This window comes from Cnephaeus nilssonii, assembly GCF_951640355.1.
Source record: "Cnephaeus nilssonii genome assembly, chromosome: 1".
In the NCBI taxonomy this organism is placed as follows: domain Eukaryota; kingdom Metazoa; phylum Chordata; class Mammalia; order Chiroptera; family Vespertilionidae; genus Cnephaeus; species Cnephaeus nilssonii.
In genome coordinates, this window is record NC_137072.1 from 103,967,369 (window position 1) to 103,991,887 (window position 24,519).

A 24,519-nucleotide genomic window follows, 5' to 3' on the forward strand; every position below is an offset into this window, starting at 1 on the left:
CCCCGAAGTCGGAAGACACTGGGTATCTTTGGGGCCTCAGATTTGGATCTGATAAATCGAAGGGACAAAGGTGGCTGTTGTGGTGCCACCAATACTAATAGCACTGACAACCACCGCTGCTGATTGCGGGGAAAGAACCAAAGGCACAAGGGCAGGTCTGTTCAATTGTGTGTAAACGGTATTTTTTTCCTGTGAAATCTCAATACCTCCCTTAGGACATTGCAGCTTAGGTTTCTGAGCCACTCGCCTTTGATATTTACTCGTTGGGGATTTTACTCTTGAGAAATCACTGTGGCAACAGAACCATTTTGCCTCCATGAAGAGGATGTCAAAGTCTTAAAATCCAGGACATTTTGAGGCAGGATTCCAACCTCATTACTGCCAGGAATAAGATTCATCCAAGGTGGAAGTGTCCTCTCTTAGAACTCAAATCCGTCTCAGAATGGCTTTTCTCTCCCCTTTGTTTTGGAAGCCAAGCAATTACTTTTTTTTTTTTTTTTTTAAGGAAAAAAAGATTGTGCTAATGCACAAAACTCTCTTTTTCCCCTTTCATTTATTTGAAATTGAACTTAACAAAGTCAGTTCTGAGCAAGCTCTCTATATGAGTAATGCTTTTTGTCCATAAAAGAGCATTGACTCAAATGTTTCGGGAGTGCTGATTCTCTCTGCTTTGTGTGAGCGTCCGCAATGACAAAGTGCTCATGTCAGAGTGTATAATGAAACTATAAATTGTTTTCATGAATGCTCTGAATTTGGTCTTTTACGGGGCAAATTCAAAAGGTACTTAGTGCCACATTTCACGTATGTGAATAACACCAGATGGTGCGGTATAGCCAATGAAAGTAAAGGAGTCCTGGTCAGGGCTCACGCTGTCCCATGTGCTGGGTGGTTGTCACTTGGGGGGTGGTTCACAGTGCGGGGAGAAGGAGGGACAAAAGTTTCCACAAGGTACACACGTCTATTTGGGGATAATTCCAAATGTGGCTAAAGTACTTAGTTCGTAAAATTGGTCTCTGGGGGGAGGGGGGGCTGGAATCACAGAAGTTGTGCATATCTTGGTCAAATATGTGAACCAAAATTCTCAGGTGAGAAAATGTCTGCTGTGTTGTGTGGACAGGTGCAATCTATTGCAACGATTTATGGTTCAATTAAATTATTTTAAATAATATTTTTGTGTTTTTTAAATTATAGACACCGTACGAGTTTAGTCTAGAAATTTTAGAAAGCATAGAAAAGCTTAAAGAATAAAAATGTTAGCCCGACCAGCATGGCTCATGGTTGAGCGTCCACCTATGAACCAGGAGGTTATGGTTCAATCCTGGTCAGGGCACATACAAGGGTTGCGGGCTCAGTCCCCAGTAGGGGGTGTGCAGGAGGCAGCCCATCAATGATTCTCTCTCCTAATTGATGTTTCTATCTTTCCCTCTCCCTTTCTCTCTGAAATCAAGAAATATATATATATTTTTAAAAGAATAAAAATTTAAAAACATGAAAATAATTTTGCTGCCAAGAGACAATTGTTGGTAATATACAAATGTCTTATTAAGTTTTTCTTTGTATATCATTTTGTAAAATTTTAACAAAATTTTACATAATCTTATCTGGATATAGAAATCCCTTTAAATGAAATTATTGGGGTCCAGCTATCTATCTGTTTAGCTATGTAATTTTTTAAAAAGTATTCTACTGTTTTACTTGTTTGTAATGAAATGATTTTATCTGACCCAGTTTGCCAAAGTACATGAGCATCCAAAGCTTGGGTTCTGTCCTGAGGGATAGGTTAGGTACTGTCCCAGCCTTTAGGTGCCTACGTCAGTTACTGACAAATGTCTGGGTATATGTTCTCTAAAAACAAAACAAGCAACAGAACAAAACAAAACAAAGAACAAAACAAGCCTGCAGGGCGTGGTAAATGTTGAGGTCCTGTTGAGATCCTGACCAGTCGCTTGGACTTCTTTTGCAGTACCTGGTGTGCAAAAGGAAGCTGGAGAGCAAAAAGGAGGCTCTGCTGATCCTCTCCAAGGAGCTGGACACATGCCAGCAAGAAAGGGACCAGTACAAACTCATGGCCAACCAGCTCCGAGAACGCCACCAGTCCCTGAAGAAGAAATACCGAGAGCTGATCGTACGTATGACGTCACCGTGGCATTCCTGTTCCTTGGTTAAGATAGAAAGGGGGCATTTTAACATGCAGAGTTCTGTTGGATAGCATGGTATAAATGTTGTTCTAAAACTTGCTCTTTTCACTCACACCTTATTTTGGACATCTCTCTAGGCCATACATACAAATATAGCTCATTTTTAAACATAGTTGCATAGTAATATTTTCATTTTTTAAACATTTCTCTTATCATGAGCATTGAGGTTTTCTTTAGGGCTTTATATGGCAAGATTTTTAAGGGTATAAATTATATGGAAATGGAGGATACCAAGAGCATTCCTGCTTCTTTTTTACTCATGTATGCAGCCTCTTTTTAAAGTGTTGACACTATTGCTAATATTTAACCGTTTGTGCTGGGCTCATTGAACTGTCCTGGCACAGAAATAGAGTAGAAAGATTCCTCGGGTTAAAGTACTGTTGACCTATATGTGGACAGCATCAGATAAAAATGTACTCATTATTGAGCATTTACTCATTCACCTGAGATATCTGTAGTCCCGGATGACCTACAAGGAGAGAAATTGAATTCTTTTAAGACAAAAAGTCTAATAGGACTGGAAGTTCTCAGTTAATTTTCTTTTATTTTGAGCATATCTTTTCTTCCCCCTCCCCATATTATTCTGTTCATAGAGAAAACTCAAGTGTGTATATGTGTATCCATTGCTGTTCCTTTGGATGTAAAGAGGAACTCAACTCAAACCAAATGAAATATTACATAAGATTGGCTCTGCTCAAAAATAATTTTGATAAATGCAGGTTTTTTTGGGGGGTTGGGTTGGTTTGCACAGTTTTGGAAAATATATAGGTTTGGTCTTAAATGGAACTGATCCCTCAGAGGTTTTTCCAAAATAAGTCTGGTTGAATTTGTAGTTAATTTTTTGAAAGTATATCTGAACTTGGTTCAGCACATTACTGGTTGCAGGGGGTGGGACTTGGGAGGGTCTGAATCTAGTTCATAGTTTGGTTCAGTTCCTTGATTCTAAGCACATGAAAAAAAACCTAAAATGTAGCATTTGTTTCTTTGTAGGATGGAGATCCGTCACTTCCCCCTGAAAAGAGGAAACAGGTGAGACTTACTCCTGATCTTGGATAACTCTCAAATTGTATGCATTGGTGCCTTCAACAGTTATGGAGATCAGGGAATCCCACGATGTGCAGAGATATCTTTTACTTTCCAGGATCCTTTTGTCCTACGGAGGGGAGTGGGTAGTAGGGCAGTTCTACTGCAGAGAGGGATTGAGGTGGGGTGAAGGGTGAAGGGAACCGAGTGAAGTCCAACAGGGTGGCGGAGTGCACCCCATTCCTTCTTCCAAGGAATTGACCGCATTCCCTTTCTTGTTGGGAAACCGTAAGTTGAAGGTTCATGGCTATAGCACATTAGCTTACTGTTCCATGGGTGGTAATGTTTTACTGTTTATTTTCTGCCACTTCAGGCTTTTGTTTCAATTTTGTATTTTATTTTATTCATACTTTAGTATTGTTAGCATACAATATTATATTAGCTTCAAGTGTACAACATAGTGATTCAACATTGTATACCTTACAATGCGATCACCACAATAAGTCTAGGACCCATCTGTCACCATACAAAGTTATTATGATATTATTATTATTGTTGTTGATCCTCACCCAAGGATATTTTTCCATTGATTTTTAGAGAGAGTAGAAAGGAGGGAGAGAGACACAGAGAGAGAAACATTGATGTGAGGGAGACACATTGATTGGTTGCTTCCCACAAGCACCCCAACCAGGGCCGGGGATTGAGCCTGCAACCGAGGTATGTGCCCTTGACCAAAATCGAACCCAGGACCCTTCAGTCCATGGGCTGACACTCTATCCCTTGAGCCAAACTGGCTAGGGATTGTGATATTATTGACTACACTAGAGGCCCAGTGTGTGAAATCGCATGAGACCCAGACCCGGTGCACCATGGGACCCAGCATCAAGTCCCGCCGGCACCGCGGGACCCATCCGTGCGCCTCCTGGTGACCGTTCTTTGGTTGTTATGGCGTTACGACCACTGGGTTTTTATTATATAGATTCCCTGTGCTGTATATTACTTCCCAGGACTTATTTATTTTATAACTAGAAGTTTGTACCTCTTATTCCCCTTCACCTTTTACCCATCTCCCCAATCTCCTCCCCTCTGACAATCATCAGTTTGTTCTGTTTCTGTGGGTTTGTTTTTCTTTTGTTTTGTTTGTTCATTTGTTTTATTTTGTTTTGTTTTAGATTGCACATATAAGTGAAACCATATGGTATTTGTCTTTCTCGTTCTGAGTTATTTCACTTAGCATAATACCCTCTATGTCCATCAATGTTGTTGCAAATGGTAAGATTTCAATTTTTTCGTATTCCTGAGTGATATCCCATTGTGCATATGCATCACATCTTCTTTATCCATTCATCTATCGGTGGACACCTAGCACTTGGGACTTTTAAAAGCCATCTTACCAGCAACACTCACAAGCCATTTATGTTCTTTTCTCCTAAATGGTAGCCAACATTGTTTACTGACAAATTCAATTTTTCCCTGTGGCTTTTAGATGCCCACTTTTATCAATGAATAAATCCTTGTATAAATACATGGATCTGTTTCTGGACTTTCTGTTCTGTTCCTTTGAGCTTCTATATAGTCCTGTGGTCCTACCACATTATTCTGGTTTTACTTTATAATACTTTTAATATCTATCTGGGCTCATCTCCTTCCCTTTGCTCTTCTTTTTCAGGAAGATAACAAACATTTTATCATGTGTTCCTCTGATTCCTCTGCCTCCCTCTCCAAATACATACCTATTGGTATTTTGATTCAGGGCTTGTTAAATTTATAGATTAATTTGGGGACAGGTAACATTTTCATAGGATTATGTCCAGGAATATTATACATCAAATTTCTTTTAATACAGTTACATACATACATACACATATATTACTTTTTCCAAAGATACCTTTGTTAGAACTTTTCTTAACTTCACAATTGTTTTATGCTGACATACCCTGAATTATCGCCTTTTATGGGCTTGAGGGGAGCCCGGATGATGTGATGTTAATGCTGTGTATTCCATGTTATGGGAATTCTCTATACCAGAGCAGGGCTTTGAAACTTGTGGATGCAAATAAGAACAGGTTTGTTTGGTCTTTTCATAACTGTCACAGCTAACTAAACATCCTGTTTTTGTTCATTGATCATATACCTGGTATTGCATATAAACGTCTTGGGTTCATTACCTTGTAATTTTTGATGCTGTGTGAATAGTATGGCCAAGACACACACACACACACACACACACACACACACACACACACACACACACGCACACATGCACATGTTCACAGGTGCCAGTGGTTCTTACATTCTTGAGAAGCAGAGATATCTTTGGGAAAATGATGAAAACCATGGGCCTTTGTTCTAGAAATGCGGCACATAGATGCCCACAAAAATATTTGCCTTCAATTTCCTAGATTCATTGACTGTCTGCTTCCTGTCCATGGATCCTTGGGGTTTCTTGCACTGCATTTAATAGCTGCTGCTCTAAATGAATTGAGGGTTCTTCTTAGATATAAGTAGAAAACGTTTGTGCTTTGTAGTGCTTTGTAGTAGCTTTTCAGAGACTATGTATGCATGGCTGGATGAATAGATGGATGGATAAATGGATGGATGGATGTAATCTATCTTCTGAGGTCACACTGGCAAGGATGTCTTTCATGAAGTCTCAAGGGCACATTATGGGCATCATGGATTCAAATTTAAGCCAACTACTTGCTGACTGGGTGATCTTGTGTAACCTTTCTGAGACTCAATTTCCTTCTCTTCAAAATGAACATAATAATGACACATATTTATAAAGTTCTTATGAAGAACTGGTATGATAATGCTGACTTCCTTGTACTTGGTGAGTGCTCCATGGTGAGTGAAAAAGTGGATTGGCTATCTTTAATTTTTCATGTAACTTGTCCAAGGTCACACTACAGGTTAAAAGAGCAGCACTAGAACCCAGATCTCCTAACTTGTGGTTCAGGGTTTGAGTTCAGGTGTTTTTGTTCTACATTTGATTCTTAGAATATTTGAGTGGAGAGGAAGCATAATCAATATTTAATTCAACCCATTCTGAAAGTCCACAGATTAAATGCTTTACTCGAAGCCCTCTGCTTCAGAGTGGTGGAGAACCAGAAATTAACCTAAGAGTTGCTGCCTAACCCACTATTCTTTCCTGCGGCCAGCAATATCTGGCCATACTTTTTTCCCTGCTATTTAAAAAATATATACTTTTATTAATTTCAGAGAGGAAAGGAGAGGGAGAGAGAGATAGAAACATCAATGATGAGAAAGAATCATTGATCAGCTGCCTCCTGTACCCCCTTACTGAGGATCGAACCCACAACCCAGGCATGTGCCCTTGACCGGAATCGAACCTGGGACCCTTTAGTCTGCAGGCCAACGCTCTATTCTCTGAGCCAAACTCACTAGGGCCTTTTTTCCTGCTTTTTTTGTCTCCTCCTCAGAGGACAGACCAGAACTTTCATGATTGTGGTGCTAGAAACAGTTGTCAAGGCTTTCTTTTGGAACTTAGAATACTTTTGAAAACAACTCAATTTCCAATGGTAAATCATCCGTTAAAGAAGCTGTGAAGAAGACGCGACAGCAGCGATGCACTAATAGCTTCCCGTGCCATATTGAAATGGAAATTTCTTCCTGGTACTCCAGGCAGAACCGTGCATGGGGCACCTCTTCGCACTGCAGCGAGAGATCACCGGAAGATCTCAGATGATTCTAAATATTTGTCTTTTGCTAAACAAGCAGCCTCTCCAAAGGAGACAAAGGGGAATGTAAATGATCTTGGGTTAATCTTCTTATAAAGTGGGATTTGGGGCAGTCACGGCAGCCCACTCTCCCCACGCAAATTCCTCCTGGAGTGAGTAACCAGATGCATTGTTGTCTTTTCCGGTTTTGATTTTGTGCAGATATGCCACGGGAGGCTTCCTCTGGGTCTAGGGGGGAGCCTTTGCTTTCTTCCCTTAAAAAGTGATGGCTTATTTAGACGGTGACATACGCTAGGATGACAACCCTGGAGAAATCAGAGCAGAGAGGGCCCTCTGTGGGGTGGGAGGGAGCCTTTCAGTTCAGTAGCAGTCTTCTTAGTCAATCTTATTTCAGTCCCCGGTGACTGCGAGGCAGAGCAGCTTTGCGTCTGAGTCCCGGTTTGATGCTCAGAACCGAAAACTCCCTTCAAAGGTCTCGAGTGCTTTGAGATGTTCCTTTCATAACACTTTGAACAGTAAGTACGGCTTTCCTGTCACACCAGGGAACCTGGGGAAACATCCAGGGTCCAGCCTGTGGGATATCTCCCAAAATATTACGGCAACTTCCTTCCGAGCCCTAATGCCTCTTGCTCTAACCCCTTTGAATCCTGACAGCAATATTGTAAGGAAGGTGCAAGCACCTCCAATTGGTAGGTGAGGAAATTTAGGCTCAATGCGTCTAAAGAACTTGGGAGCTGTTAAGGGCGCCACTGGCAAATGCAGAATCATGAGCAAGATTAAGCAAATATTTATTTACGTAGCCACCTCCCAAACCTACTGAAGAGCGTTTGCCCATGGGCTGGAAATGCATTCGTTGGCAAGTGTGTGTTTTGAGATTATGTCCGAGATCTTTCTATGAGGTGGGAGGAGGCTGCTGAGGGCTCCTTGCCCAGCCAACAACTATGTATGGAATAATCTCTCGGGTGGTTGTTTTCTGTAAATCAGGAAGCTGTCGCTGTAGCCGAGGTCATCACCTTGGCAGTTGCTGTGAACAGGGGGCCCTTGCTCAGCAGAACAAGTTTCGCTCTATTACTATTAACACAGGAGGCGCCGTACACCAAAGCAGCCGAGTAGAAATTGCAATTAAATTTGCTATCAATCACACCTCTCAAGTAAGCTTGATGTTTCATCAAACTTTTTTTTTTTTTTTTTACATATTCTTGTTTTATGTAGTATGTTCCCCTATGGAAGGTGTAGGGTAAGGGGTCCAGAGTATCAAACTTTTTAACACCATGTAGTTGAGCAGCATTTTCTAAATCTGGTCTCTTTCTTTCTCATGCTCTTTTTTCCTTACTCTTCTTCTTTTTTAAAAATATATTTTTATTGATTTCAGAGAGGAAGGGAGAAAGCGAGAGAGAGATAGAAACGTCAATGATGAGAAAGAATCATTGATTGGCTGCCTCCAGCAAGCCCCCCACTGAGGATTGAGCCCACAACCTGGGCATGTGCCCTGACCGGGAATCCAACCATGACCTCCTGGTTCATAAGTCAATGCTCTACCACTGAGCCACACTGGCTGGGCTCCTTACTCTTCTTGAGGAAGTGCCTAGGTCAAGGTTTTACCGGTCTCTCTCTGACTTTTCCCTCACATGTTTGATTTCCAGTTTTGCTATATTAGCAAATTGAGAAATAAGATACAGGGCTCCCTGGTAATGCATCCTCGTTTACTCTACAGTGTAGAGGAGCTTTTCCATGGCTAGGTTACCTGAAATGCTGTTCATCTAATAAATTAGCAAGATTCAAGATGATTGAGGGATCGCTCCTGGAATGCTGCCCTCCCCCTTCCTGGTCACTGGCCTGAATTATTTAAGGGCTCGGGTGAAGACACCTGGCTTTCCCAGGGTCTGGGCTAGCGCCAGGTTGGAAGGTTAATCTTAAACTTGTCATCACTTTCTCTTCATGTTTTATATCCTCTATCCTCTTAGGTTCCGTGAATGGGGCCTGCACATTTAACTAACAGGAGAGTGATTAACAGGAGAAAAAAAGCATGATTTTATGAATAGTTGATATGGAAGGGAATTTAGAGAAAAGGGAAACTCAACGAACTGGTTAGACTTGGGTGGGGGCTTATATACCATTCTAACAAAAGGATGGGGTTTGGGCTTCAAGGGATGATAAATTGTGGGTAAGTGACTAGGAAATATATGCGGAAACTAACCGGAGACGAGGGTTATTTTAGTTAGGGTTGTTTATGGTGCCCACTCTCAGTCTCTGGTGATAAGAGTCGCTCTCCTCTTCCTGGTACTGGCACCGATGGGACACGCTCACAAAAGGAAATGTATGCCCTGCTTTCAGGCAGGAAAGGGGAGGAAGGAGAGCTCTCCGTATCTGTTGATTCTCAATTTCTTCAGCTCAAAGTAATCTGTACGACAAAGTGGCATATTTTGGAGTGACATATTCTGACCCGCTCGTAACCATCTTTTCATTCTGACATCGGGGAGAAAAATGGTGTATATGGATCCTTTTCTCCCGTCTCAGAGATTCAGGGCTGTCTCCTCCAACTCGCATCCTGAAACCCCCTCCTCGGGGCCAGTGATGATTACTTGATCATTGGAAACAGGAGGCCCTAGCAGTGATCGTCCTTGCCAAGCATGGGGCATCATTTTTTACAACTCTCCCGTCGCTTTTTGTAAGTTTAAAGAACGTATTGCATCTAGAGTGTAAACGGTTCTGGCACATGTCGTGGCATTTCTAAGGGAATTGAAACAGCGGTAGAGGCAGGAATGTTGTTTTTATCCTCTGCCGTCCTAGGTTCTGTGAATAGGGGCCTGCAAGTTTAACTAACAGGAGTGCTATGAACAGAAGAAAAAGCATATGATTTTATGAATATTTCATGTGGCTGGAGTTCACAGGATGCAATAGGACTTGGGGAGAGTTGGAGAGACTCTCACTGCTCACAGGACGCATCTGCCCCCGGTGGGAACTTCTGCAGCAGAGCGGAGGGAGCGCTGGGGTGAGATGCTCACTGGCCTCTCTGGTCCCAGGGCTCTGCCTTCCCAACAACTGTCAGGGGTGTCGTCTTCACCTCTGAGCAGAGAGAATTTCTGTGAGCCCCACCGTTCCCACAGTGGGGGCTGGCCCCGGAAAAGCTTCTGCAAACGTCAGGGGTAGTTGCGGGTTGAGCTCTTCCTCTGACAAAGGAAGGTGTGTCGGAATGGAGAGCCATGATACCCTCTCAGCCTCGGGCCTCCTGGCTGGATTTTCATCAACTCTCTCTCCCCTCCCTTCCGCATCCCTATTTTAATAGATCAACTTCTAGCCAAAAAGAGGGACTTCAATACATATGGATTCTGCAATGTGTTCCACCGTATTCAGCATTCCGCTATGATCAGAGCTAAAATGTCAACTTTTCCTGTCGGCCTTGGCTAGATCTGAATATTGAAAATAGGCTTCTCTTTCAGCCTTTTCATGTTCTGCTATTCATGCTCCCACCTGCCCCAGAGGTTTAGAGAAAAATAATCTCTCGGCTTTGTTTTCTTTCCCTGTGAAATCCTTCCCAGCGTCTGCCACCTTCCCCTGACATTTCCCGCACCCAGTGCTGCTGTTCTAAACCCATGGTCACAGAGTCCTTCCCGATAACATGGAGACAACACGCTCCGCATGGCTGATAAATTACAAGCAGGCGCCCCGTGTTCGCTGGATGGGTTGTTACAGTGAATGTGTGTGAGTCACGGGCATTATTTTTGGTCAAAAGAATGGTGTGAACTTTTCTCCTCTATTTTGAGTGCTTTGAAATGTACAACTTCTCTTGTCTTTCTTCTTGTTCTTTAAGGTGTTAGGCACTGTATCAGAATAGTCATTTTCTGGTTTTCAGAGTTATTGTTTTGGAGCGGAGGTGGAAGGCCTGATGAATAGGAAAGAATTGTGTGCTGACAAGTACTCCAGCCTGTGAGACACAGAAGAAAATTACAAGTCACCTGCCCTAACGCAGGACACCTCCCCACCCCAGCCTACCCCAGGGGTCAGTTTTAAAGCTGGTGTAGATTTACTGTGAACTCACTTGATTGACTATTGTTTTGCAGCCACTGTAGATGCGACTGATTTTATTTTGGTAGATTTCTTTTGAGCCAGGCTGCAGAGAAAATCATGTTTGACAGTCACATCACTGGGACTCTGAATCGCTGTTCCCTGAAGCAGCCCTATTCTCTGCTTTATGTATCATTGGAGGTATATACCAGGTGCCCGCCCTGTTCTGAGGTCTAAATCCTGGGGAGCGTCGCTGAGCTCAGTGCTGTTCAAAGTGATGTCCAATGACCAGTGCCCAGTTCAGGCTGCTGTTGCTGGACAAGCTCAGTGCAGAAATGAAGAGGAAGTGTTTAGAAACTTTGACAGCAATCTGACAGCAGGGTTTTTTAAAATATATTTTTATTTATTTCAGAGAGGAAGGGAGAGGGAAAGAGAAATAGAAACATCAATGATAAGAGAGAATCATTGGTTGGCTGCCTCCTGCCCGCCCCACACTGGGGATGGAGCCTGCATCCCCAGCATGTGCCCTGACTGGGAATAGAACCGTGATCTCCTGGTTCATAGGTCGACGCTCAACCACTAAGCCATGCTGGCCGGGCAGACAGCAGGATTTTTGAATCTAACAAACACTTGGAGTCTTGAAGTCTTAAATTCATTTTCCTAGTAGTTGATTTCTATTGTATTTTGCAACAGTACTGGTTTGTGACGGAGTAGAGGTGGAGACGGAGTAGAGGTCCACGGCCTTTCACCATGGACAGACACATGGAGTTGTACTGACTTAGATACTGCGGTGATGCTGGTGGGTGAACATCCACCCACGTGAGGGGCGCAAGCCATTATTGATTCAAACAGGGAAGGTTAGGGCATTGCAGTTTTTGGGGCACTGTTTGTCTTTTTGAAGTTTTCACTATTACTGTTACAAGCATGTCTCTCTGGGCATCTCTTCTGCCGCTGAAGAAAAGGCAGGTGCTGTGAAGGTGGATTTTGCTGTGTGTCCTGCAGATGGGGTACTGAGATGCCTGACCATGTGCAGGCAGCAGCGGGTCCTGGGAGGCTGCCTTCAGCCCTGGGCTCCTCCCCCTCCTCTGGGCATGTCCCCCGCTCTGGTGGAAAGGAATTACACTTGCTGAGCACATGTCTGGCAAATGTTTTGGAGTTGCGTGGAGGAAAAGCAGAGGCTGCCCACCTGTGACAGTTTGTGCTGAGGAAGAAGACCTGCAGGAGGGAGAGGGAAACTGGAAAAAAATTCAAGAACTGAATCCTCTGTCCACTTCATTAGTCTCTGGGGTGAACTGCTCTCCCAAGTGAAAGTTTTCCATGTGATGGGGAGAGGAAGAGAGGGAAGCTAGTAGCTGGAACTTCCCCCGGGATTACCACAAGGGTCTTGCTCACTCTCTCCCCTTTTCCAAGTCTTGGTTGAAATGTGCCCTTCCCAGTGAGGCCTCTGTGGCTCTTTCTCCTGCACACTCAGTTCCCTTTGCTTGCTCAATTGTTTTCCATAGCGCTAACCATCCAACTACTGGTCATTATTTATTTTAATATGATATGATATGATATGACATGACATGACATGACATAATATAATATAATATAATATAATATAATATAATATAATATAATATAATATAATATGTCTATATATATATATAAGTTTAAGCTATCAAACGACTGAACGACCAAACAACCGGTCAACTGGTCGCTATGACATGCACTGACCACCAGGGAGCAGACGCTCAACTCAGGAGCTGCCCCCTGGTAGTCAGTGCGCTCCCACAGCCAACCTCCTGCGGCTGGCCAACCTTCTGCAGTCCCTCACCCCCGGCCGGCCAGCCCCAATTGGCCCCGATTGGGACTGGGAAAGATGGCCCCGATTGGCCCCTATCACCGGCCAGGCCGAGGGACCCCACCCATGCACAGGGCCTCTAGTATAATATAATCTGTTAAAATGCATGCTTACAAGGGCAAGGGGTTAGATGTATTGCTTACTGCTGAAACTTCTGAGTCTAAAACAGTGCCTGACACATGGTAGGTGGTGCTCAATTAATATTTGTTATATAAATAAATATATAAGTAAGGAACAGTGAATAGCCAGGATCACAAAGGAGGCAACTGTGCCCAAGGAGGCATTTGGCCAGATCTTCCCCTGTGTGGTTGAGTTGGGGCAAGTGGAAGGACCATAATCAAGGGGAAGGCAACCAGCTGTTAACCAGCACCTTATCTATGCCAAGAACTGCGGTAGGTGTCCTGTCTTTATTGCTCAATTTTAATATCAAGGCCCCACATGAAGTATATATGGTGACTCTGTTTTACAGATGGGGACACTCAAGAGGTTAAGAAACTCACCCAGGGTCACCCAGCCCAGTAAGTGGAAGGACTGGGGTCCAACTTACTCTTTCTGATTCCATTGAGAAATTTCCAAAAATAGCTTGTTGATTACAATGTCCCTTGATTCTCTGTGTTCTTCTCATCCTTCACCAAATTTTTATCTGCTGAGAACAGAATCTGGGAGGATTGGAATGCAACGATGACAAGATAAGAGCTTTGCAAATACACAGTAAAAACATGAGATCACATTATTGAGTAACATCCACAAATAAGTGAGAAGAAGCCAGGGATTGGTTAAGTCCAGCCCGTGGGGATGAGTGGGCTTTTTTATGCAAGGGCCCATGCCGGTGCTGGTTTCAGTGCTGGTCATTGTTGTCATCATTCCAGCTCCCTTCCAGGCTGAGATCACAACTTCCCGGCTCAGCATCTTGTCTCTTATTAAGAAAAATATTCATGGAGTATCTAGTAGGTGCTGAGGCAGATCAATAACTAAAACAAAGTTCCTTGCCCTTCATGTAACTTCCATTTTAGTAGGGAGAAGGAGACAGGAAATAAGTAGTAAGCAATAAACCAGAAAGGAAGCTCAAGTGCTGCCTGGCTGGAGTGGCTCAGTGGTTGAGAGTTGAGCCATGAACAAAGAGGGCACTGGTTCGATTCCCGATCAGGGCATATGCCTGGGTTGTGAGCTCAAGCCTCAGTAGGGGGTGCGCAGGAAGCAGCTGATCAATGTTTCTCTCTCATTCGTGTCTCTCTATTCCTCTCTCTCTCTCAAATCAATAAAAACGTGTGTGTGTGTTTTTTTGTAAAAAAGATGACAAGTGCTGTGAAGAAAAGAAAAAGTAGTGTAAGGGAATGGGCTTGGGAGTTCAGGGTGGAGGTGGGCAGGTTGCAGTATTAGATGAAGTGGTTTAGGTGGGCCCCCTTGATACCATGAACTTTAAACAAGGGCCTGAAAAAGGTGAGGGTGTGAGCCAAGAGGTATTCTGGAGGAAGAGCATTCCAGTGAGAGAGAATAGTGCAACAGGGCTGAGCTGGGGTCATGCCTGGTATGTATGGGGAACAGCTAGGAGCTTGAAGGGAAACTGACTTGGGTGGGGGATACCTTGAGTGTAGAGACAAAAGATGGGATATGGGAGATGAGATAAAGTGAGGAGTCAATGATGAGCCTAGGTTTAATTTTGCATTCTTTCACCTTTATTCTCTTTTGAGTACCTAACATACCTGAGTATTCCCCAATATGGTAGCATTGAAGTCTTGGGAGATGTAGCCACAACAGTTACACTAGGGTCCTAATGGCTCTGGACCTGAGTTTCTTCAGCTATAAATGAAGGGACTGTATGAGGTAATCTTCAAAATGCCTGTGTGATGATTTCCAATCGATTCCTTTCCAGGAGTCATATTCTGGTTGCTTGTTTCCTTCCCTCTTTTATTCATTGTAACTATATATATATATATTGTATATATATATATATATTATATATATATATATATATATATATATATATATATATATATATTGATTTCAGAGAGGAAGAGAGAGAGAGAAACATAAATGATGAGAGAGAATCATTGCTCAGCTTCCTCCTGCACGCCCCACACTGAGGATTGAGCCTGCAATCCAGGCATGTGCCCTGACCAGAATCAAACCGTGACCTCCTGGTTCAAAGGTCAATGCTCAATCACTGAGCCACACCGGCTGGGCCATCACCAGTCTTTAAAACATTAGGTGGAGCACAGGCTTCCTATAGCTGAGGAAGCAGAGAACGGAATCTCTGCCTCTCCATAGCTTGCAGTCTTCTTGGTAATGTTAGATTAGAATGCAATAGCAAGGGGAGAATTGGAACAAGTGACAGCTAGCAAAATGCAAAACAGTACCACAGAGCAGGAAGCCACATGAGGCTCAGTGGAATGATAAATTACAGGCTTGAGTGGATGAAAGCGTGTCCAGAGCTGGGAGAGCAAACAATTCCAAATTTGGGGAACCTGGAGAAGGGTGGGAACGTGGTGAAAGGTGCCCACATGTGGCGGGGAAAGGGCAGTCATGGTGTGAGATGAAGCGGGATTGAGAGGTGAGGCTGGCTGTTGAACAACCTCCCTCTCGGGCTGAGGGATCTGGGTCCGAGCAGGGTGCAGATCTTAAGGAAGGGATGACGTCATGAAGATGGGACTGGCAGGTGATTGTCCTTGTTTGGGAATAAGGAGGTGGGAAAACCAGCCCAGGAGACGTGAATTATCTCTGGACCCTGACTTTTGAAACTCTGGCACATGATGTGATCAAAATTCTGGGCATCGAGGTAGCAAAGGAAAGTTCATGAAACAAGATCTATTCGAAAGGGAGGCAGGGGAAACAATCTAAACAAGGAAATGGAGCTTTTCCTATATTGTTGACCCAGATTTTAGAATTGAACTCGATGTCCACTTGCAAGATGTTTAGTGAAGAGCTCTTACTTAAAAAAAAAAAAAAAAATCGAATACAACCAACTTTTTTATTACTTACCTGTGAGCTATTCTGGAAACAAAGAACATCCCCAAATGGAGGTTCAGGGCCAACTTCATTTCCTCCAGGCAGCGTCGGGGCCTAATGCGCACACTTGCTGCATTCATACATGCCTTGACTCTGATGGGCTTTGTGTGGCTCAGCTGGGCTTGCACACCAACCTCCCCGAGCCTAATAAAGCCTCACATTTGTCCACGCCTCCGTTTCTGATTGTATCTCCTAATGTGTTGATATTTCCAGGCTAACCTTGTACAACTATTGAGAGACTCTCAGGACCGAAATAAACACCTGGGAGAAGAAATTAAAGAACTGCAGCAAAGGCTCGGAGAAGTCCAGGGTGACAATAAGGTACCGTGAATATTTAAAGGGAAAGGCTCTGCTGAGTAATTGTGCTCCGGAGGTTTATGGACAGCGCATCAGGAACATGTAATGCAGCATTTGCTGAAAAAGTTTGTCATCGATTTTTACATTTGCAGTGAAAATTCACAGTGGAGTATTTCTTCTTATCTTTATGGCATTCCCTTTGTGTGTGCCTGCGCACTCGTCTGTGTGTGTTTTGGGGTTGCTCTAAAATATTGTCCAACTCATTGTAGAAGTTTCATTATGTTCAGCCTGATGATGAATAACATTGTGGTTGAGGGCAAAATAAAAGCCAAATGCTATACTTTCCCCCTTCTATACAAATAATGGATTTGTGGCTCAGATGATTTGGAATTATTCACATTCGGGTTTGAATTTTAAGTAGTCATCCTACTAATTATGTGCACATAACCAATTTATTTTATTGCTAAATTTGGCAATTTGTATGGAACATTGCTCAAAATCCACCGCTCGGTATTAATCAAACTCCCCTGTTGGCAACGTTAATTATAAAATATGAACTCATAAACTCCCAACTAAATGTGTGCACTCTCTCCCAGCTAAAGCTAGGAACAAAAGTACAATTGAGAAAAGGAAGAAGTGCTGAAGTTTAATTCCGTCCCCATGAACAAGTCCCCATTTTGCCGAGATAGATTTATTTTTAACTCCCTGCCGGAGGCAGCGCTCTCAACAGAGATGACCATTGGAATGTCACTCACGGAAATGACACGGTGGGGGGGGCGGGGGGGGCGGAGATGCCGAGAGGGGGACCAGGAGGTGCTTTCTTGACAGATTGTGATGATGGGCCTAGTTCCTGGGAGTTGTTGGTTACGGCAAGGCACCATTTTGAATGTTGTTCACTTTTTTTTTTTTTTTTTAATGCATGTAAGTGTCTGCTGCCCCAAGAACTCTTTCCACAACAAAAGATCAGACAGGATTTCAGGGTGCTGCTGTCTTGAGTCTCCACCTGTGGGAAATCTTCTTTACATAGCCTCTTCTCTACTTCATCTGCCTCTAACACTTTTCATACCTCTTAGATTTAGCATGTATTTGAAAACTAGGCTCTCCTAATTCCGGTCTTGAACTAGGGGGTGGAAAAGAACACCAAAGAAAGGTTCTAATGAGCCAGGAACATGCTAACCAGGCATCTGGTGTGGCTTTATGCATCATGAAAAGGATTTGAGCTCTGTAACCCAGGTGTGCGGCCAGTAATTCAAGGCCAGCCCTTCTCTGTCACTTTCTCAAGCGTGTGCAGTGGTTTCCTGTAAGCCCACAAAAATAGGACAGGAGTTTTGGAGATACTATAAACCCACAAAAGACTGAAACATTTTATAATGTGATGTTTGGATTCATGGTTCTTCTTGATGACTGATTTTTTTCTTTTTGAGCTACCCCATCTCCAACTTTCCTAAGTGTGCATCATATTTTGGTCACTTTTTGGTCAATTGTATCACCTTTTAGGCAGGAGATATGTTAGGAATTGATGTTAGCAACTGATATTTGAAGGAAAGAAAGGGAGGGTGTGTGTGCATGAGTGTGTGTGTGTGTGAGAGAGAGTGTATGTGTATGTGTGAATGTATGTGTGTGAGTATGTGTGTGTGCATGTGCAAGTGTGTGTTTGTGTGTATGTGCATGAGTGTGTGTCAGTGTATCTGAGTTGTGTGTGTGTGTTGTGTGGACTGGAGCTTCTCTGGCTGTGACACAGGCTGAACTTCATGGTTTGCTTGTGCTCTGGGTCTTTATTCCAGGAGCTGGACACATTTATCAAACTTTGCTTCCCCAGCCAAGGTTTAGAATTTAGGGACTCAAATTCATGGCCTGTGAACTAATTCGCCTGCCAAAATGTGCAGGGAGGATGTTATAATGTTCAACAGACCCTGCATCTTAGTGTCCAGCCTCCCCCCTCAAAAAGGGCCAATTGCGGGGAGCCCCAGGGATTTCATTTATTCTCATTGGCATCGAAAGTTCCAGGGCTGGTTTCTTGTCAGGCCCCTGTGAGTCATGGCCATCCTCCCCTTCCTCCCACCCCCAGTCACCAACTTTAAGGCCACATTTACTCATTTGATAAGGACACCAGGCATCTTGAGGAACTCAGAGGCCCCTGTTCAAAGGTGGCTGTGACCGTGTGATAAGAGAATCAGTTAATCCTTCATTATTGTCATTTTATTCATTATGTCTCTCTCTGCTCCAACCTTCCCATGGCTCTCTGGATCCAGTTCCACTTTCTTGCCATCGTGTGCTAGACCTTCCATTATTTAGCCCTTGCTGACTTCTCCAGCCACATCTCTAACCGCTAATCTCCTCATCCTTCCACCCTTCAGCACGAATTCAGTGCCTTTGCTAAGCTGAACTGCCTCGTGCCTCGGGGTCTTTCTTTGCACCTATTGTTTGCTTGTCTGGTACACTCTTCCCCTTTACTTCCCTTGCTAACTCCTGCTCATCTTTCAGGTCATACGTCAAATGCAGCCTTCTCTACCTCTTAGGGGCCCGTCCTGGGCTTGCCCACAATGCCTTGCTCTCTCCCCTCTGCTTACACTTGTGTGGTATTCCCATGAGTAACTAAGCTCTTTGCAGGCCAGATTCCTGACTAGTATACTACTGTATCCCTAGGAATTAACATTCTTGATTCCTAATCAGTAGGCATTATTTGATAAATCCTTATGAAGGAATGGAATGGAATAAATGAATGAGTGAATGAATGAAATGAACGAATAAAGGGAATGAAAAGAAGAGCAAAAGGGTTCAAGAAAGGAAAAAGAATACAAGAAAATAAGTGGACTCACTGTCACGCAGGTTGTCAATAGTAACTCTCTTCATGGGGCGAGGAACAGTTTAGAAATTTGGAGAAAGGAGCCAGAAAAGCAAATCGTTTGTTTCATCAGAGAAAAACAAAACAAGACAAGGCAAACCCAAGGTGTGAGACCTGGGGAAGGCCCGTGGAGAGCAGAGGGTTTGTGGTGGACGTGGGTAAGGTCCTGCTCATTGGCCAGCTGAAGAGCTGAAGCCTGTTAAATTCTAGAAGACTTAATGACTGCTGCTGTTGGTCCCAACTCCCCACTTTCCAAACAGAGGGCTGACGGAATCCTTTTATGAGCGGCCATTAAAGTGGAAGATTTTTATCTCCGAGCTGCCATTTTAACTGATGACCCTCATCCATATTTGGGAAGCCCAGCTTGTGGGTGTTAAGTACATTTAAGAAACAAGGTGATAGGAAATGACTTGCCTTGGATATTTTAAGGTAGACTAATTTTCCCATTTGTTCAGCTAGAGCCTGTAACCCCATGTGCCATAAAGCATTTTCAAACAGCCTCTTGAAAGATTTGTTGCCACCCTGGCTTACAAACAGCTTAGCACTCCTGTGGGGTTGGGGGCAGGGTTCTGGGACAATGGGGGTCCTATGATCAAACACCCCCTGCCGTCCCTCTGAACAGTGCCCAAGAATTTCCTGGGGCACCCAGATGGACATACACCCCAATCCAAACCAGATGAAAGGTGTGAGATGGGAAATCTACTAGATACCCTCCCCTGCCTTGGTAATTCTAGTTCTGAAAGGTTAATGATGGAAGAGGAGGCCTGTGGGGCTAGGAAGACACCCCCCGTACCCCCACCAAATCACCCTGGGAAACTCAGTGTGTCAGTCTATAAGGAATAAGGACCAATTAATAATTAATGATGTGGAAAGATCCAGCGGCCCATGCAGGGCCTCAGTTCTGAAAGCAACCCACTGAGGAATGGCTGCTCCCCTTCCTGGCCCGGGGTCTGCCAGCTTCCTCGTCTGGGCATTGGGAAAAGCGCCGGATCAGGGGAAGGGGACCTGGAGGAAGAAGGAAGATGCGGAGAGTATAAGGATTAGTAAGAGTCAATCATCAAAGCTAGCAGAGCACATCTGAATCACAAATATCCAAAGGTGAGCGGGTGGGCCAGCTGGGTCTCCGAAAGAGGAAGCCTGGCTGGTTTCTCTTTGCTAATTTCCACCATGTAACTGCTGATGCCATGACAAATGTCAGGCTCCCCAGTGAACTCACTGACCTTGGAGTTGGAAAGATTGGCCACTCCAGAAAGAGCCAGCTCCAGCCCGCCCTGGTTCTGCCAAGTGGCGCAGTGTAGGACAGCAGGTCTTTGAATAGTGTTCCGTTCAACTTCATTTTATTATAAAATTAATGAGGAAAAAAAATTGATTCCTGGCCACTGTACACATGGAGTTTGCATGTTCTCACCATGTCTACATGGCTTTTCTCTGGGCACTCAGTTTCCTCCCACATGCTAAAGATGTGCACATGAGAGTCTACACTGTCCAGTGGGTATGGGGGGTGATGATGCCCCCTGAGATGGAAGGGCATCCTGTCCAGGTGGGTCCTGTCTTGCACTCTGAGCAGCTAGGAGAGGCTCTGGCCACCTGTGACCCTGAACTGGAATCAGTGGGCTGGAAAAGAATTGCCTTCACTTGTTTCTGTTAATCTTTCTTAAATATACGTATAGTTCATGTTTATTTCAATACTTTGGGTCTTTATTTATAAATTTGGTGATGTTTCTGTGACCAGAAATAGGCTGTAGGAACCTGACTCTTATTTATATCAATTAATCTATGATAAAATTAGTTTCGCTATACGTCATTTCACTTAAAGTCAGTGTCCAAGAACCTATTGATGACCTTGAGGACTCACTCTATAGTCCAATAGGTCCATCTTTGGAAATGTTTAGAGACAGGTTTAGGTTCTAGCTCTGTCAGTTACAGTCTCTGTGGCCTTGGGCAAGTCAGTGTTCTCTCAAGGCCTCAGTTTCCTCTGATGGAATTGTTCTCAGGTTTCATCATTCACTCATCAACACATGATTGGGGACTTGTTATGTGTTGATTCATGTTCTAAGATTTAAGGAAACATAAGAAATAACAAAGACCAGGTACTTGTTCTCACAGAGCTTATGTTCTAGTTGGGAAGACAGACAGTAAGAAAATAAAATAGACAAGTGAGATCTAACCATTAGACAGTGGTTAGTGCTGGGGAAAAAGAGAGAGCCAGAAAATGAGGTTTAATGAGTGTGTGTGTGTGTGTGTGTGTGTGTGTGTGTGTGCATTCAATATTAAGTGTTTGGAAAGTGTGTAGCATAGTGCCTGGCACCCAGTAAGCACTCCACAAGGGTAAATGTTGCTGGTGTGTTTAGCACGACACAGGCCCAGATCAGCTTAGAATCCTCTTGATTTCCACCAGAAATCTTTCCAGGTCTTCCTTCCCGTGGATCAACTGTTTCCAGTGGACTGGGTGTGTGCCTTCCCACGGAGACAGAGACCGGGACGAGAAGCCCGGCAGATGACCCCCCAGAACTCAGCCCTCCTCATCACCACTCCCGACTTTGCCAGCACCAGCTTTACTGCTTTGGGGCAGAGTTCTGGAAGCTTCCTTGCATTTTGTGTGCCCCTAGTGGGATAAGCACCTACAAGATACTCCAGGAGCCGCAGCTCATGTTCCTGTGGAGACAGCCAGCAGCTGGTCTTCTTGTCCATTGGCTTTCGTTTTTCTTCATTTTGCAGAGTCTGGCACGTTAGTGCAGAAGAACGATAGGGCAGTGCGAGGTTTTCCAAAGCAAGAGGGTTCAGGGAGCAGTGCTTCTGACAGGGGCATGCATTGACACTGCCCGGGCCCCGCTGCCAGCTTAAATGGAGCTGTTTGTGACATTCCATAAACCCCGGGTTTCGCCCTTAATAATGAGCTTTATGATGCACCAGCTGACGTCTTTCAGTGCCTCTGTTTTATCTGGTGTTGGCACCATAAAACAATGGAGCCCTTCTGTGACCATACCTCTACTGACGTGGGACTTTTGGATAGATCCAGCGAGCAAACCAATTAAGTCAAAGCCACGAGCCAGTCAAGACAGACCAGTGAGCATGCAGTTGACTAATTAAAGTAGACTTCACTAAGAAAGGAAGAAAAAGAGCTGGGCTGTGGGTGTTTGTCATGGTCCTGGACGAAGGGCCAGGAAGCTCTTTGTAAACCGTTTCTCTTGATGCTTAAAGCTCAGAGATGTCCCGTCCTGCTGAAATCCCAATGAAGAGGGTGCTCTAATGGAAAGCTCTCACCTTGGCACATTACAGAAATTAATTACAGAGAACTGAAATGAGGGATAAGGGCCCTTCCCTCGCTCCAGCCCCATCATATCTCACTCGAACTGGGATCTTGACTGTGAACTACAGGTAGTGCTCAGCTGGGTCAGTGAGCAGCCGGGCTGGTTCAGCATTCCCTAATGTTTTATTGGCAAATGAGTTAGTTGCATTTGGTTTCAGAGACCAACTTTGAGCCTGCCCTGGCTTATATGAGCTTGTAGCATGGATGGCCCATGTGACCAACACAGCACACTTTAGGACTTTAATCCCACTGACCATATATTGTAATTATACTTCTTAGTAGAGAACTGGTTCTGAAAGAGATCTCTGCCCAAGACTGATCTTATAGCAACCATGCCCAAAGTCTACTAAAGTAAAGAGAAACTGAAGCAGCTTTCACACTATTTGGTGGGACACTAAAGATTGTGGTTCTGGGAGCAGTGTGTACTGAATTGTCTGATGGTCGTTCAAGGGCTTTCCTAGCTGTGTGATCTTGTGTCAGTTGCTTGACTTCTCTGTGCCTTAGTTGTTTTCATTGGTATAGTGGAGATAGTAGTACTTGTCTTATGGCAGGTGATTCAGTTCATTTCAACACATATTTATCAGGAACCTGACTACATGCTCTGGGGATAGGACAGTAGTGAGTGAGTCCCTGCTTTCATGGGGCTCCCATTCTAGTGGATACTGATAGACAATAAGCAAATAAATTTTGATATCATATGCCAGGACTGACCAGCAGACCCTGAGTGACGGGTGAATGATTACTCTGACACACGTTTCTGTGAAAGAGAGGGCTAAGGGACTGCCTGGCTAAAGGAACCAGACAGCCCCGTTTGCCTGCCTCCTTAGGCTTTTATTGTAGTAACAGCTTGAACTAAAATTAGCTATTAGATACTAATAACAGGGTAAGCATCCTTGAGAAGACACATGCATTTGTAGTGTCCTTTAACCAAGGACGTTTGAAGTCTAAATATAAAGATTCCAGTAAAACACCCGGGGGCTCACTTGTTTGGAAAAGTCAAGACATGGCCTGCCACTTTTGGCAAGGGATTTTTCAGAGATTCCTCCTTACTGACTTTCCAACCAAGTCCCGTGCTTCCCCACAATCATATTTCCCAGATTCTGAAATGCATAGTTTTCACATGTGAACACCTCTGACCTAGTCAGTGGTATCATGTAGCTATGATTGACACTTTGTATTCTTTTTAGAGGTGCGTAATGGCGGGTCTCATGTTGATAGAGACTTATGTTTGATGAAGTACAGTAGTCCCTCCTTATCTGCGATTCTGCTTTCCACAGTTTCAGTTACCTGTGGTCAGCTATGGTCCAAAAACATTAAATAGATAATTCCAGAAATAAACAATAAATTTTTAATTGAGGGTGGTTCTGAGTATCGGGGTGAAATCTCCAGCCATCCCACTCCATCCCACAGGGACATGAATCACCCCCTTTGTCCAGCGTCTCTGCATCACATACACTCCCCGCCCATCAGGCACTTAGTAGCCATCTCGGCTATCAGATCCTGATGTCACAGTGCTTGTGCTTAAGTCACCTGTAGTTGACTTACTAATGGCCTCAAATGACAAGAGTATGATGCTAGCAATTTGGGTATGTCAAAGAGAAGCTGTACACTGCTTCCTTTAAGTGGAGAGGTCTGTGTGTATAGGAAAAACCATGGTACATGTAGAGTTTGGTACTATCCGAAGTATCAGGCACCCCCTAGTGGTTTTGGAACGTACCCCCCCCCCCCTCAGAGAAGGGGCACTGCTGCATGACGTATTGTGTCAGAAGGTGCTAACTCAGTGCTTAGTAAAACACAGACTGTGTAGCATGCAGCCTGGCAGAACTGGGGTGGGGGAGGGAGGGCGGGCGCGAAAAGGGGGCACTGTTTATATTGGGAAGGAGTATCTATCTAATCATGTGCAGCTCTGAAGGAACCGTGGTGGGAGGTGGTCAAATAACCCAGGGAAGAGGTGAGGAGACCCTGTAGGCAGAGCTTGGGGTGGTAGAGGCCCAGCTTGGGGCCAGTGAGCCTTTTGTGAGGATGAAATAGCAGAAGTTACACAAAGCACAGAACACACTCCACGGTGGGGGCGCTGTGCAGTATTGTTGTTGTTGTGGAGGGAGGCAGCATAGCAGAAACTCTAGAACCCTACACGGCCAGGGTTCCATGCCTGGCCCGGACATTGGTAAGGTCCGATGTGGGCAAGTTACTCTGTCTGTGTGTCTCAGTTTCTCACCTGAAATTGAGGATAGTAGCAGCACCTTGTAAGGTGTTGGACTTACATGGGTTAACATGTGTAAGCACCCAGG

The 24,519-nt window shown here is 44.2% G+C and overlaps 1 protein-coding gene across 1 annotated transcript in view; it reads left to right on the top strand.

Moving 5' to 3' along the window:
- CCDC149 (coiled-coil domain containing 149) overlaps positions 1-24,519 on the top strand; it is a 100,463-nt gene that overhangs the window by 38,492 nt on the left and 37,452 nt on the right. The window contains exons 2-4 of the mRNA XM_079773641.1: positions 1,964-2,125; positions 3,189-3,227; positions 15,990-16,097. Of these exons, the coding sequence (XP_079629767.1) occupies positions 1,964-2,125; positions 3,189-3,227; positions 15,990-16,097 (309 nt within the window). The remainder of the gene's footprint in view (positions 1-1,963; positions 2,126-3,188; positions 3,228-15,989; positions 16,098-24,519) is intronic.